The 16,281-nt window shown below is 37.8% G+C and overlaps 1 protein-coding gene across 1 annotated transcript in view; it reads right to left on the bottom strand.

The window, feature by feature from the left end:
• The window catches only part of USF3 (upstream transcription factor family member 3), a 57,538-nt gene that overhangs the window by 21,311 nt on the left and 19,946 nt on the right, over nt 1–16,281 (bottom strand). Inside the window, exons 2-4 of the mRNA XM_042998800.1 lie at nt 4,688–4,812; nt 1,715–1,779; nt 558–586 (exon numbers count right to left, since the gene is read on the bottom strand). Coding sequence (XP_042854734.1) covers nt 558–586; nt 1,715–1,761 — 76 coding nt within the window. The 5' untranslated portion in view covers nt 1,762–1,779; nt 4,688–4,812. The remainder of the gene's footprint in view (nt 1–557; nt 587–1,714; nt 1,780–4,687; nt 4,813–16,281) is intronic.

A 16,281-nucleotide genomic window follows, 5' to 3' on the forward strand; every position in this document is an offset into this window, starting at 1 on the left:
CAAAATATAAATGTAGGCACAATCACTTCTATAAATGTTTATCTGGCTTTGGCCTATAATCTGGACGTTTGAGATAAAATTAAACATTTATTTTCTACATTTCTTCCTGTGACTGAGGACTCCACAACTTCATTTAAGACTGTTCACATTTCAGGGACTTTTAAGCTCCACAGCCTGCTGTTCATCTCTCCTCTGCTCCTCTGGGCAGCCAGCTCCCTCTGGAACTTCTGCAGACACATTCTCTCTATCCCATTTGGGAGAAGTAGAGCTCAATTTCCTCAGTGGGTGAAATCACTTAAAACACTAGTTCCAAAGGCATATTAGTCCTCGAGTTATCTAAATAGACAATGAATCAGAAGATGATAAACTAGCCATCTTCATGAGACTCGAGGGGTGTTTTGCCAATTAAACCATAAAGGAACAAAGTAAAGGAACGTTTTCCTAAAACATAAGGAATAATGATTCTATGCTTGTAACATAAAACCTTACAATCGACTACAGTATAATTTCCTTGTGAATGCAAAAATGCTAACAAATACAATTGAAATTGTTTCTACCTGCATTGTGTGTCTCCCGGTTTTTCTTTCTGAAACAAAAAGTGCAGATAAAAAGAACATGAAAATAACAGGAAAACATTTTCTCCACTTTATATGTTGAGAACCACAGAAATTTTATGAATTTGTATTTGTTGCATCAGTAAGAAACCATCTTATTATGGTATGAAAACCTAACTGCAGGTACATCAGTATAAATTTAGAATCTACAATTTCCAAATTCTACAATTCTCTATTCATCCATACCCAAAAGTCAATGGTTGGGAAGTGAATCAATCATTGAAAACGTTAACTATTTGAAAAATGTAATTAAAGAGCTAGTCAACTCTCAAAGTGATGTACCAAGTAGGTGACTTCTGATGTTTGCCCTGGCACCTGGCAAGGGGTGCGGTGAGTGCGTCAGGGGTACAAGCAACGGTAGAAAGGAACTTTTTAATCCCCGGGGGTGGGGAACCATGGCAGCCACCAGCACCAACGCACAGACAATTGGCATTTGAGCCATCCTTTGCATCTGTGTGCCTTAGCTTATCCAAACTCTTAGTTTTTCTTAAAAGCTAATCTACTCAAACCATTGATTTCCCTGTTATGTACAATTACTCAATACATTAGCAATCCCTAACAGTTATTTGGTAAGGAAAGAGAATGGGGATTTTAATATTAATGAAAGCACCGACCATGCAATTTTAAGCAGAAACACTGCCTAAAATGCTAGAAATTCAGAAGGGGGCTTATACAAAGAACCAGAAGTAATGTTGTACTGACGTGCATATTGTAATGTCACAAAATTGTAATGTCACAAAATGTCTATTCAAATTGACTTCGGCCTAAATGAACTTAACAATCTACAAAGACTGTGATACTGTGAGCAAGTAAAAGTTTCAGGAGAAACTAAACACTTAGGATAGATTTGGTATTATACAATTTTAATTGCTCATTGTCATTTCTGTTACACTGTCCATAAAATAAGGAGGACAGGTAAATTTTAACTATGTACTCCTTTCTGTAAACCTGTATTTATTTATTCACACATATTTCTGAAGAAAAATGGTCTTCCAGGCATTTAATGAAAGTTCCCTGAGGACTGCCTATTTCACAAAGTGGGGACTAATTCTGCTGTTCATCTCCCCAAACTATATTATTTCTGGACCAGGACTACATACCTGTGCTGCTTTTTTGTAGGAGTCTCATTCTCTGTCATTTCTGGCATGGTTACAGTGATAGGAACCTACACAGCATGGAAGAACACGCCAGAAAGTTCAAGTTATTCTAGTATGTTAGAGAAATTAATAGCACTTTGGTTTGAATACCAAAATGCTAAAAAAACAAAAGTGACACCACGAAAAAGCACTGGATTAGCTGCTGTGGATAGAAGAAGGTATAAGAAAACAGGACAAAAAATATTATAACTAGCAGGTGGAGAGCACGGTGAATGTCAAATGTGAGGTATCGCCAGAAAGTTCTTGAGAAGACTGGAGTAGAGAAAGATCATTATCAGGTTAGAAATCTAGAAAGGCTTAAAAAGGGGGTGTGGATTTGAGCAAGACCTGGAAAAACAGGTAAAACATACTTGAGTTGGGAGAGTATGTTCTTTGTTCATAATATTTGAAGTGTTCTACAAAATTTAAATGAGAACACTGGTTCTCCTCTCTGAATGCAGAAAAAACAAGTGACAAGCACACAAACATGTACACACAAACAGCCATACAAGGAATATTCCTTGTACAGAAGCAAGCTCATTCATTCATTTACTCACTTGCTATCCTTCTCTCAAACTGCTAGAAGTCTTACATCATCACTTGACACTCATTAATATCTGGGTAGGAGTAGGAAAATTCTACTTATATTTAAAATATCAGGAGGGGCGCCTGGGTGGCTCTGTCGGTTAAGCGTCCGACTTCGGCTCAGGTCATGATCTCACGGTCCGTGAGTTCAAGCCCCGCATCGGGCTCTGTGCTGACAGCTCAGAGCCTGGAGCCTGCTTCAGATTCTGTGTCTCCCTCTCTCGCTGCCCCTCCCCTGCTCTTGCTCTGTCTCTGTCTCTCTCAAAAATAAATAAAGATTTAAAAAAATAAAATAAAACAAAATAAAATAAAATAAAATAAAATAAAATAAAATAAAATAAAATAAAATATCAGGATACTGGGGCACCTGGGTGGCTCAGTTGCTTGGGCATCTGACTTCAGCTCAACTCATGATCTCAGGATTCATGAGTTTGAGCCTCGCATCAGGATCTGCACTGACAGTGCGGAGCCTACATGTGGTTCTCTCTCTCTCCCTCTCTCTCTGCTCCTCCCCAGTTTATATGCACACACTGTCTCTCTCAAAATAAATAAACTTAAAAAAAATTAGGACACTAAAGAATATATATATATATATATTATAGGAAAATATATTCATATGCCAAAAAAGCCTGAAAGCAAATACATGAAGATAATAGTCATAGTTATGTAAGGCCAGCAACATTATAGGTGGTTTCTTTCTCTTCTCTGATCTTTAAAAATTTCATAATGAAAACTTTAATGCTTTTAAATCTCAGGGACTGACGGCCTGGCCTTTCAAAAGTGGTCTGTCCAACTGGGATAGCTGTTGTGGTACACTGGAGTAGGTGCAAGTGCAGTTACCATTTTCTGTGTATGGAATCGGAAATCAGAAAGCGTGAGTTTAGGGGTGCCTGGGTGGCTCAGTAGGTTAAGCGTCCGACTTCGGCTCAGGTCATGATCTCATGGTTAGTGAGTTCAAGCCCCATGTCAGGGTCTGTGCTGATGGCTCAGAGCCTGTAATCTGCTTCAGATTCTGTGTCTCCATCTTTCTCTGACCCTTCCCTACTCACACGCGCTCTCTCTCAAAAATAAATAAACATTAAAAAAAAAGAAAGAAAGCATGAGTTTAAAATCTGGTTCTGCCAAACTGATACAGCCACTCTGGAAAACAGTATGGAGGTTCCTCAAAAAATTAAAAGTAGAGCTACCCTATGACCCAGCAATGGCACTACTAGGTATTTATCCAAGGGATACAGGTATGCTGTTCTGAAGGGATACATGCACCCCAATGTTTATAGCAGTATTATCAACAATAGCCAAAGTATGGAAAGAGCCCAAATGTCCATCGATGGATGAATGGGTAAAGAAGATGTGGTATATATATACAATGGAGTATTACTCGGCAATCAAAAAGAATGAAACCTTGCCATTTGCAACTATGTAGATGGAACTAGAAAGTATTCTGCTAAGTGAAATTAGTCAGTCAGAGAAAGACAAATGTCATATGACTTCACCCATATGAGGACTTTAAGATACAAAACAGATGAACATAAGGGAAGGGAAATAAAAATAATATAAAAACATGGACGGGGACAAAACATAAGAGACTCTTAAATATAGAGAACAAAGAGGGTTGTTCATGGGCTTGTGGGACGGGGGATGGGTTAAATGTGTAAGGGGCATTAAGGAATCTACTCCTGAAATCATTGTTGCACTATATGCTAACTTGGATGTAAATTTAAAAAAATAAATTTAAAAAAATAAACAAACATTTAAAAATTTAAAAAAACAGATACAGAAATAAATAAAATGAAATAAATTAAATTAAATTAAATTAAATTAAATTAAATTAAATTAAATTAAGTAAAATAAAATAAAATAAAATACAATAAAATAAAATAAAATCTGGTTCTGCCATTTCCTAGCTGTGAGGTCCTGAGCAAGATATATAACCTCTTGGAACCTCAGGTGTTTCATCTACAAAATGGATCAAAATCATAGCATCTGGACCATTGGGTTGTTTTGAGAAGGGAATGACAAATGCAGGGGAGCAGAGCAGCACCGTGCCTAGCAGCAAAAAGAATTCAACAAATGTTAGCTATGAATAACAATGAAGGCATTTCAGACTGGGCTCTAGCCCTGTAAAGGTGGAGAAAGGGTCCTGGGGAATGAGTAGAAGTGAATGCAGACAAGGCAATGACAGGAAGTACTGACTGAAGCAGCCTGAGGAGAAATGTGCACTCAAGTCCCACTTCCAGCAGCTTACTCTCCCCTACATGTGTGATGGTATACATCAGCCTAAAAGCAACAAACTCACATCAGGTTACTACATAATGACAATGCGGGACATGTGAGTAAATAAGTCCTTGTCACCTTTATCACCCAAGGGCTTGCAGAAGTTCTTCACTTTTGATTCCTGGCTTCCAACACCTCCCGTTTCTGATCCAAATCTATCATCTTCTGCCAGAAGATGGTCTATAAGTTATGTTTTCTTCTTACTACACAAGAGAAAAATCAATGAATGTTTACAGTGGCTAGGTTTCCATTAGCATGTAAAACAACTGGCAACTTAGGGCATGCAGGCAGATTTTTGGTGGCAAACAGAATGATCCGAAAGCTAATGAACGTAGTTGCTTTAAAAAGTCACTCTCCAGGGGCGCCTGGGTGGCTCAGTCGGTTAAGCGGCCGACTTCAGCTCAGGTCATGATCTCGCGGTCCGTGAGGGCTGTGAGTTCGAGCCCCGCGTCGTGCTCTGTGCTGACAGCTCAGAGCCTGGAGCCTGTTTCAGATTCTGTGTCTCCCTCTCTCTGACCCTCCCCCGTTCATGCTCTGTCTCTCTCTGTCTCTGTCTCAAAAATAAATAAATGTTTAAAAAAAAAAAAAAAGTCACTCTCCAATAGGCGGCTCATGCTCCACTCCCATAAAAATGGTAGCAAGTACTGTAGTCACTGGACAGATCCCAGGAGATTCTCTCCTTTCTCTTAGGCATGCTCACTGTCCCTCAAGTTCTTATTGTCCTCCACCTATGTCTTACACTAAGGTCTGTCCTCAATTCTAAAATTATCTTCCTTCAATCTCCCACTTCCCTCTTCTCACTTGTGAGAGTGACAAAACTTACTCGAGGATCTTCCACGAAGGCAGCGGCACTAGGATGACAGCCTTCAGAACTGTGCATTGTATATACTCCAGAAAATGCAGATTTGGGGGCACCTGGCTCAGTGGATTAAGTGTCTGATTTTGGCTCAGGTCATGATCATGCAGTTTATGAATTTGAGCCCTGTATCGGGATTGCTGCTGTCAGCGAAGGGCCTGCTTCAGATCCTCTGTCCCCTCTCCCTGCCCCTCCCTGGCTTACGCTCTCTCAAAAAAAATAAATACAAACATTACAAAAAATGTAGATTTGGGGGCTTCATCCTACACAAATGAGAAGTACTGGGTAGGGCCCAGGAATCTGTATTTTCAACAAGATAATAGTTAAAAAACAGGAATTGTCAGCCCACTGTCAGCCTGACCCTGAATCAGTCTCTAAGGGAGGAATCCCAATCTTTAAGGGAGGAGTCTGAAATTTAGAATGCCCCCAGGGGATTGTTATCAGGAAAATTTAGAAACACAGGCAGGTATCTTTAGTTGGTGGAATTTCTGGCATCTGACCAACACCCTACTGGAGGAGAGATTATTTGGGATAGGGCATGACAGGTGAACACATAATTTCACCTATAAACCCGTAAGGTCAGATGTCCCTTGTGCCGGTGAGTCAGCATTTGGTCATTAACATTACAGTTTCAGTTTTGAAACTGTAAAACTTGTGAGCACTTTTGAAAGTTTGCAGATTCATGTTACAAGTAAGATACATGACGTTAAAGTTCTAAACTTCTGAACATCTAGAATCTTAAAGTAAATGATACTAGAGGTCTATCACATAAGTAAACATACTCATCGCATGGGGGTGAGACGCAAGAGTTTAACTGAAAGAGGTACATCACCCAGTTTACCAAACATCACTGTAAATATCCATCTCAAACCACATTTTAACAAATTCAATTACATCTATCAGTGTACAATTGTTTCCATATGCTATTCCTCCTGATATTAAGCTTGCATTCCTCACATTAAAAAAGAACACTTATTAAAACAAAGAATACTTATTGAAATAATGAACTGTATAATAATGTCATAAACGCTTGTCCACTGACTCATTAACCTACTAATAAGGAAATGTTACTTTTAATACAATATTTAATTTTTAAAGAAAAAATTCAAAATGTTACATTAATAATCTATGAATCACTATATTTTACGGTAAGAAAGAATTATTTCTGAAATTAGTCAAATCCAATGGTTCTCAAAGTGTACTTTTGAGATCACTTGTATCAAAATCACAACTTTTAAAACTGCTTTTTCCTCTTGCAGTAAAGCTTATGTATAGTAAAATGCACAAATCTTAAGTGTAAAATTCAGTGAGTTCTGACTAATGCACATACCTGTGTGACCCAATCCCTATCAAGGTACAGAACATTATTATTACCAGAGAAAGTTCTCTCACGACCCTTCCTAGTCAATACCTTCCCCTTCTCCCACAGAGGCAACCAGTGTTCTCATTTTTTTCTCTACTGAACTTTACAATGCATTAACTGAGAATTCTGTTTTGTCAACCTTTCACTCAGCTATTTCTGAAATTCATCCAGTAGTTTGTTCCTTTTTATTGCTGAGTATGAATGTATAACTGTGTGTCAGTTTATAACATAGCTTGTTTATTTTCCGTTGATGAACACCTGTTCCTGTGTTTTGGTGACCACGAAGAAAAGCTGCTCTCCATGAATATTCTTGTGCAACATTTTTCATGGGTATAGTCTTTCTTTCTGTTGAGTAAATACCCAGGAGTAGAAATGCTTATTATATTCCCTGCACTTCCACTCCCAAGTATCTACCCAAGAGAAATAAAAAAAAAGTATATCCACAAAAAGACTTATGTAAGAACATTTGTCACACTTTCCCCAGAGTGACAGTACCATTTTGCATTCCCATCCAAAATGTAAGAGTTCTGGTTGTTCAATATCCTACTAACATTGGGCTTTGTCTGCTTATCAATTTCAACTATTCTGGTGGTTAAATAGTGGAATCTCATTATAGTTTAATTTTCATTTCCTGGATGATTGATAACATTGAATAAATTTTTATGTGCATATGAAGACCATCTGTAGGGGGCCCCTAGGTGGCTCAGTCAGTTAAGCATCCAACTTTGGCTCAGGGCATGATCTCACAGTTCGTGAGTTCCAGCTCTGCATCTGGCTCTGTGCTGACAGCTCAGAGCCTGGAGCCTGCTTGAGTTCTGCATTTCCCTCTCTTTGAGCCCCTCCCCCACCTCTGCTCACTCTCTCTCTCTCTCTCTCTCTCTCTCTCAAAAATAAATAAACATTGAAGAAAATTTAAGACCATTTGTAGATCTTGTTTTGCCTGCTCATATCTTTTTGCCAGTTTTTTTTTTTTTTAATGTTTATTTATTTTTGAGAGAGAGAGAAAGGGAGAGACAGCGTGAGCAGGGGAGGGGCAGAGAGAGAGGGAGACACACAATCAGAAGCAGGCTCCAGGCTCTGAGCTGTCAGCAGAGCCTGATGCAGGGCTTACACCCACAAACTGTGATATCAGGACCTGTGCCGAAGCCGGACGCTTAACAGAGTAAGCTACCCAGGCGCCCTATCTTTTTGCCAGTTTTTTAATTGGATTGTTTACTGTAGGGGACAAGCTTAGGAATCCTCCAGGCTTACACCAAATGGATTAACAAGGGATAAAGAAATACAAAGTCATAAAATGCTTACACCGGAGTTTGGGTAAACCAGATTGGCACTCCAAGAATAGGGGGGTGCAAAGATACCCTGAAAATAGGGAGGCACAAAGGTGCCAGGATTAGGGAAGTGTGAAGGCACCCCAAAATACAAAGGGGTTGCAGAACCCTCCAAAATAGAGAGAGGCAAAGGCCTGAAATAGAAATGGCACAAAGGTGCCCAATACATAGGTATATGAAAATAAACAAGATTAGATGTTCAAGGTGGAAACACTCCCAATTTAGTACTATAGCAGAAAAGCTGCTTTCACGGGAGAATAGGGCCAGGTTAGGTAAATTGATTGGTGAATTGGACTATGGACCTCTGTGCTGCAGGCAAAGCAGCCCAGAGCAGAGATGGTGAACAAAAGAAAAGGTGCCTTATTAGCCCTGTGGTTATTCCCCCTATCTGTCTCATCCCCTAGGCTAGCTAAGATAAATAGGCACGGTGCTTCCGGTCTGCTGTTAACAACCATCTATCCATCTGCCCGGAGCCGGGAGTTTAATATTGACCCAAACCCCAAACACTGTATATCTTCAAAACCCCCCTTTTCCTTCACGTCCCCAAGTTAATGTTCCTAGTTTGTCTCTTTGTACATGCCCCTCACGTTTGCAAGCCTTCTAACCTGAATAAATACGAGGCAAGGACCCTTATTCAGGGCTCTTGTCTTTTCCCGGACATTAGCCGTCTCTCGCTTTAATCCTGTGTCCCCTCTTTTGCTGGCCAAAAGAGAACTTTAGACTTAAGAGTTTACAACAGTTTGTCCTTTTATGATTAACTTACAGAAAATCTTCATATATTCTGAGTTACTTATATCTTCTGCATACTTGTCATTTGTCTGAAACATATTTTGCAAATATTGTCTCCCACTATGTGGCCTACCTATGCCTTTTCTTAATTGTGCCTTTTGGTAAGCAATAGTTCTTGATGAAGTATGATGATTTCTTTTTGTGGCCTGTCCAAGAAACCTTTACTCATTCCCAAGATATTCTACTATGATTGCTTCTACAAAGTTTATGATATTGGCATATTTAGATCAATGATCTGTATGGCAGGAGGTAGGGGTTAAAGTTCACTTTTTTCCCATATGGATATTTAGTTGTTCCAACATCATTTGTTGAAAACATTTCCTTTCTTCAGTGGTACCTTTGTTAAAAATCAAATGTCCATATTAGTGCAGTTCCATTTCCAGGCTCTCTGTTCTGTTGCTCTCTCTTCTGAGCTATCCTTATGTTATGACCACATATACTAAGCATACGTTTAAAATATTGATTCCTACGCCCTACACCAGACCTACTGAATCAGAATCTTAGGAAAGACAAGTCCAGAAATACAAGCTTCCTAGTTGATTTTTCTGTAGCCTAAAGTCTGAGAAGTGCATTATTTTAACACTGTTTTCCCTCTAAAACTAATAAAAATCAGTGAGCTCACAACCAATGAGGCCACCTGGAAAGAACAGTGAACTTGGAATTGGGAAAATGAGCTCTAATTCTAGATTTGCTACTGAAAAGCTAGGCATCATTTTACTTATCACAGCTTAGGGCCCAAGTTTCTTCACATGTAAAACAAGAGGATAGGACTAGACTCAATCATTCAGGTATAGACCAAGTGCCCCCACTGCCTAGGAATTACAGATACAAAGATGGAAAAGGCAAGTCTTCTCTCAAGAAGAACACAGTCTAGATCAGGGCTATCCAAAAGAACTTTGTGCAATGCAGATATTCTATACCTGCATTGTCCATATGGTCGCCATTAGTCACATGTGTATATTAAATGCTTGAAATGTGGCTAGTGAGACCACCAAACTTTTAATTTTATGTAATTTTAAGTAATTTAAATAGTTACATGAGGCTAGTGATTACCATATTGGGCAGCACAGATAATTTAAAAAATAATTGAAAAGAAGATGAATTTAAAAAAATTGGTTAATGAATGTCAACTTCCTACTTGTGTTATTGTCCTACAGCTACATATCTCTACTCTGGGAAACTGGGTCAGCAGTACATGGATTCATTGTAGTATTTTTGTAACTTCTTTTGAGTCTATAATTCTTTTAAAATAGAAAGGTTTTAAAAGTGAATTTAAAAACTGGTAAATGCTACCTCAAAGATTTGTTAATAAAATGCTATGAAAGAACACAGAATCAGGCATGTTTCTTGTGGGACTCAAAGAAAGCTAGGTTTTAAAGAATACATAGTATTTTTGTCAGTCAAGATGGAGAGAAGAAAGGATATGAGTTAGCAGAAGAGCAAGTGCAAAGGCAGTGAAACATTAAAAATGTCTTGTGAGTCTGAGGATTGCAGCAGGAATATAAAAATTATGGGAGAGAGGGAAGGAAACAGGAGGTGCGGACAGGAAAGAACTTGGACTAGACTGTGAACGAATTTTCTGTGCCTAGTAAGGATGCTCAGATTTCACTTCTGAAACAAAGTTCCCCTGGTCTACTTTAAACAATAAAAAGTACAATGAAGTACGGATTTTTTTTCTTTTTTATTGACATATTACATATACAATAAGCCACTAATTTAAGTTCACTGCTCAATAAATTTATATATGTGAATACACTCATGTAGCCACCACTAAGATCAAGATACAGAACACTACCTCAAAAGGCTCTCTCAAGGTCCCTGCCACTTAATCAATCCCTTGAAATTTCTTTCAAAAATATTCATTCAAAGAATATATATTTCCAAAGAAGACATAAAAATGACCAACAAGTACATAAAAAGATGTTCATCATCATTAATAATCAGGGGAATGCAAATCAAAACCATAATGAGATTTCACCTCACACCTATTAGAAGAGTTATTATCAAAAAATGGGGGCCCTCTATGGCTCAGTTGGTTAAGTGTCCAACTCTTGGTTTCGGGTAGGTCATGATCTCATGGTTCATGGATTCAAGCCCCATATTGGGCTCTGTACTGACAGCATGGAGCCTACTTGGGATACTCTCTCCTCCCTCTCTCTCTCAAAATAAATAAACTTTTCTTTTTTTTAAGTCAAAAGACTATCAACAATAGCGAAAGTATGGAAAGAGCCCAAATGTCCATTGATGGATGAATGGATAAAGAAGATGTGGTATATATATACAATGGAGTATTACTCAGCAATCAAAAAGAATGAAATCTTGCCATTTGCAACTACGTGGATGGAACTGGAGGGTATTATGCTAAGCAAAATTAGTCAAAGACAAAACTCATAGGACTTCACTCATATGAGGACTTTAAGAGACAAAACAAATGAACATAAGGGAAGAGAAACAAAAATACTATAAAAACAGGGAGGGGGACAAAACATAAGAGACTCTTAAATATGGAGAACAAACAGAGGGTTACTGGAGGGGTTCTGGGAGGGGGGATGGGCTAAATGGGTAAGAGGCATTAAGGAATCTACTCCTGAAATCATTGTTGCACTATATGCTAACTAATTCGGATGTAAATTTATTTTTTTTTTTATTTTTTTATTTTTAAATTTTTTTTAATGTTTATTTATTCTTGAGAGAGAGAGAGAGAGAGTATGAGCAGGGGAGAGGCAGAGTGAGAGAGGGACACAGAATGTGAAGCAGGCTCCAGGCTCTGAGCTGTCAGCACAGAACTCAATGTGGGGCTTGAACTCACGAGCCATGAGATCATGACCCAAGCCAAAGCCAGACACTTAACCAACTGAGCTACCCAGGCGCCCCTGGATGTAAGTTTAAAAAAAATAAAATTAAAAAAAAAAAGTCAAAAGATAACAAGTGTTGGTGAAGATATGGAGAAAAGGAAACCCTCATACACAATAGATGGGAATGTAAATTGGTGCAGCCATTATGGAAAACAGTATGGAGGTTTCTCAAAATTAAAAACAGAAATACCGTATGATCCAACAACCCCACTTCTAGCTATGTATCCAAAAGAAATGGAAACACTATCTATAATCCCATGTTCATTACTGCATTATTCACAACAGCCAAGGCATGGAAACAACCTAAGTGTCCACTGATGGATGAATGGGTAAAGAAAATGTCACACACACACACACACACACACACACACACACACACACATATATAATGAAATATATAAATATATATTTACATATATACACATGTATATATTTTATAGACAAATACATGTACATAATGGAATATTCACCTCTAAAAAGAAGGAAATCCTGATATCTGTGACAACATGAATTAACCTGGAGGACATTATGTTAAGTGAAATAAGCCAGATGCAGAAAGACAAATATTGCATAATCACACTAATATGTGGAAACTAAAAAAGTTGGACTCATGGTAATAGTGGGCATAATGGTAGTTACCAGTGGCTAAGACATAGGGGAAATGGAAGAGGTTGATCAAAGGGTACAGACATTCAGTTATAAGATGAATAGGTTCTGGAGACCTAATGTACAGTATGATGACTACAGTTAATAATAATTTATTGTATATTTGCAATTTTCTAAGAGAGAATATCTTAAAATCTTTTGTTCTTACCACGAAAAGTAACTATGTGAGTGGATTGATATGTTAATTAGGTCAGCTGTGGTAATCATTTCACAATGTATACACATACCAAAATATCATGTTGTATACCTTAAGTACATACAGTATCTATTTGTCAATCAAACCTCAATAAAGCTGGAAAAAATATGTTTATCAAAAGTGTGCTATTTCCTCATACATTGCTGGTGGGAATGTATAATGTATAATGGTATAGTCACTTGGGAAAACAGGTTGGCAATTCCTCAAATAGTTACAACACAGAGTCACTCTATGATCCAGCAATGCCACCTAGGTATACACCCCAAAAAACTGAAAACACACGTTCACACAAAAACTTGTGCACGTATGTCTGTTGCAGAAATATTTGTAACAGCCAGTGAGTTGAAACAAGCCAAAGGTCCATGTGAATGATGAATGGATAAGTAAAATGTGCTATGTCCACACAAGGCAATGTTATTCAGCAATAAAAAGATATGGAGTAATGATACATGCTACAGCATGGTAATCCTTGAAAACATGGAAATGAAAGAAGCCTGACACAAAAGGTCACATATTCCATTTATACAAAATGTCCAGAACAGGCAAATCCACAGAGACAGAAAGCAGTTTAGTGCTTTTAGGAGTGGAGAGAGGGAATCAAGAGTGACAGCTAATGGGTATGGGTTTCTTTGGGGGATGATGTTCTTGTATGGAGATGACTATGCAACTTTGTAAATATGCTAAAAATCACTGAATTCTAAACTTTAAAAGGGTGAGTTTTGTGACATGTGAATTATATCTTAATAGTAAATACAAACAAAAAATGAAGACAAAAGCAAAAAATTTTGCTATGAATAGAAAATGCTTGACATCTCCAGATTAATCAATGCTCTGTTGGTAAACACTTTAAAAAAATTTTTTTTAATGTTTATTTATTTTGAGAGAGAGAAAGAGAGATCAAGCAGGGGAGCGGCAGAGAGAGAGAGAGAGAGAGAGAGAGAGAGAATCCCAAGCAGGCTATGCGCTGTCAGCACAGAGCCCAATGTGGGGCTTGAACACACATTAGATCATGATCTGGGCTGAAATCAAGAGTTGGACACTTAACTGACTGAGCCACCCAGGTGCCCCATGGTGGTAGACACTTTTTAAAAATCATTTTAAGACACATAATTATATAATTATCTGTACACATTATATAATTATTTTATACACAGAGTCTAATCTGATATTCACTAATTTATAAAGTGGTATTAAAATAATTTAGTAATTTGTCCACAGCCACACAGCTAATAAATAGTGAGGCAGGATTCCAACTTACTACTATCTGACTCCAGATCCCAAGTCCTTAACTATTTTCATAGTGATTCCCCACCTCTGCCACCCCCTGAAAAAAAAAAAAAAAAAAAAAAGCAAAGCAAACACACTATCGTACATTTTAGCAAAACCATGTCTTCAACTATTATATTCCTTCCATTTCAATATATATCTTATTGTCCTGGACATACGTTAAGTGATAATATCTAGCCCAAAAAACTTATTTTCTCATATGGCTCCTGCTCATAAGAAAACAAAAACATCAATCAGAAGCCATATGCAAATAAAAAGCAATTGGATTTATAGGTTTTTCATAAAACAAAATATTCAAATAATCTGCTTTAGACAGGTGCTAAATGTTTAAAGTGGAAGCCTACTGTCAGAACCGTGTAAAAAATTTTTTTTTTACATTTATTTATTTTTGAGAGACAGAGCACAAGTGGGGCAAGGGCAGAGAAAGAATGAGACACAGAATCCGAAGCAGGCTCCAGGCTCTGAGCTGTCAGCACAGAGCCCAACGCAGGGCTCAAACCCACAAACCGCGAGATCATGACTTGAGGTGAAGTTGGACGCCTAACCGACTGAGCCATCCAGGCGCCCCTGTCAGTACTGTTTAGAAAGACTGAAAAGAATAAAGACAGCTCACAATATTAAAAATTACTACCAAGTTACATTAATCAAGACAGTGTGGTACTCGCATAAAGAAAGACACATAGATCAATGGAATTGAATTAAGAGCCAATAAATAAACCCTTAAATTTGTGGCCAACTGGTTTTTGACAAGGATGCCAAAACCATTCAATGGGAGAAAGAACAGTCTTCAACAAATGATGCCAGGGTAATGGGCTACTCACATGCAAATGAATGCAGTTAGACCCCTATCTCATAACACATACAAAAATTAACTCAGAGAGAATCATATCACAGTTCAACATTATAGCGAACACTTTAAAACTCTTAGATACAAAATGAAAAGCACCAGCAACAAAAGAAAAATATAGATATATTAGATTTCAAAATTTTAAATGTTTATGGTCAGAGGACACCATCAAGAAAGTGAAAAGATAACCCACAGAATGAGAGAAAATATTTACAAATATCTAATAAGGGAAATGCATATACAATATGTAAGGAACTCTTACAACTCAATAATTAAAAGACAACCTAATTTAAAAATGGGGGAGGGGTGCCTGTGTGGCTCAGTTGGTTAAGTGTCTGACTCTTGGTTTGGGCTAAGGTCATGATTTCACAATTCTTGAGATGGAGCCCTGCCTTGGGCACCCAGCCGACAGCACAGAGCCTGCTTGGGATTCTCTCGCTGCCCCTACCCTGCTTGCGCTTTCTCTCTCTCTCGCTCTCAAAATAAACTTGTTTTAAAAATGGGCAAAGCATCTGAATAGACATTTCTCTAAGGAAGATATACAAATGCCCAATAAACACATGAAAAGATGTTCAACATCATTAGCCATTAGGAAAATATAAATAAAAACCATGTGAGATATGACCTCATACCTGCTGGGAAGGCTAAAATAAAAGAGATAATAACATGTGTTGGTGAGGATGTGGAGAAATTAGAAGCCTCATATATGGCTGGTGGAACTAAAAAAAAATGGTACAGCCACTTTGGAACAATCTGGCAGTTCCTCAAAATGTTACACATAGAGTTAACATATGACCAAGCATTTCTACTCCTAGAGATATAATCCAGAGAACTCAAAACAAGTGTTCACGCACAAAAACTTGCACATGAATGTTCATAGCAGGAGTATTCATAATAGCCAAAAAAGGAAAACAACCCAAATGTATATCAACTAAGAAGGGATAAATTGTGGTATATTCACACAACAGAATATAATTCAGCAATAAAAAGGAATGAAGTACTGATACATGCTACAGCATGGATGAACTTTGAAAGCATTATGCAATGTGAAAGAAACCAGTCACAGAAGACTGCATATTGTATGATCCCATCTACTTTAAGTTCTGGAACATGAAAATTTATAGAGACTGAAAGTAAACTGGTGGTTGCCAGGCCTGAGGAAAATGAGGGGGGTTAGGTGGGAGGTCTGTGTTCTTTTGGGGATGATGAACGTTCTAAAATTATACTGTGGTGATAGTTGCACAAGTCTACAAATATACCAAAACCCACTAAATTTCACTTTAAATATGTAAACTTTATGGTATGTGAATTGTATCTCAATCATCCTTGAAAAAAAAAAAAAGAAATTTTTTGATGTCTCTTTGGGTAATCTGAAATTCTCTACCCATTCATCTTTTTCATCAGTTTATACATCTGTTTTCTTTCAACATAAAATTCTATTTAGCTACCAATCATCCCCAATTTTCCTAATACAGAGAAAATGTG

This window comes from Panthera tigris, chromosome C2 (genome assembly GCF_018350195.1).
Source record: "Panthera tigris isolate Pti1 chromosome C2, P.tigris_Pti1_mat1.1, whole genome shotgun sequence".
NCBI lineage: Eukaryota > Metazoa > Chordata > Mammalia > Carnivora > Felidae > Panthera > Panthera tigris.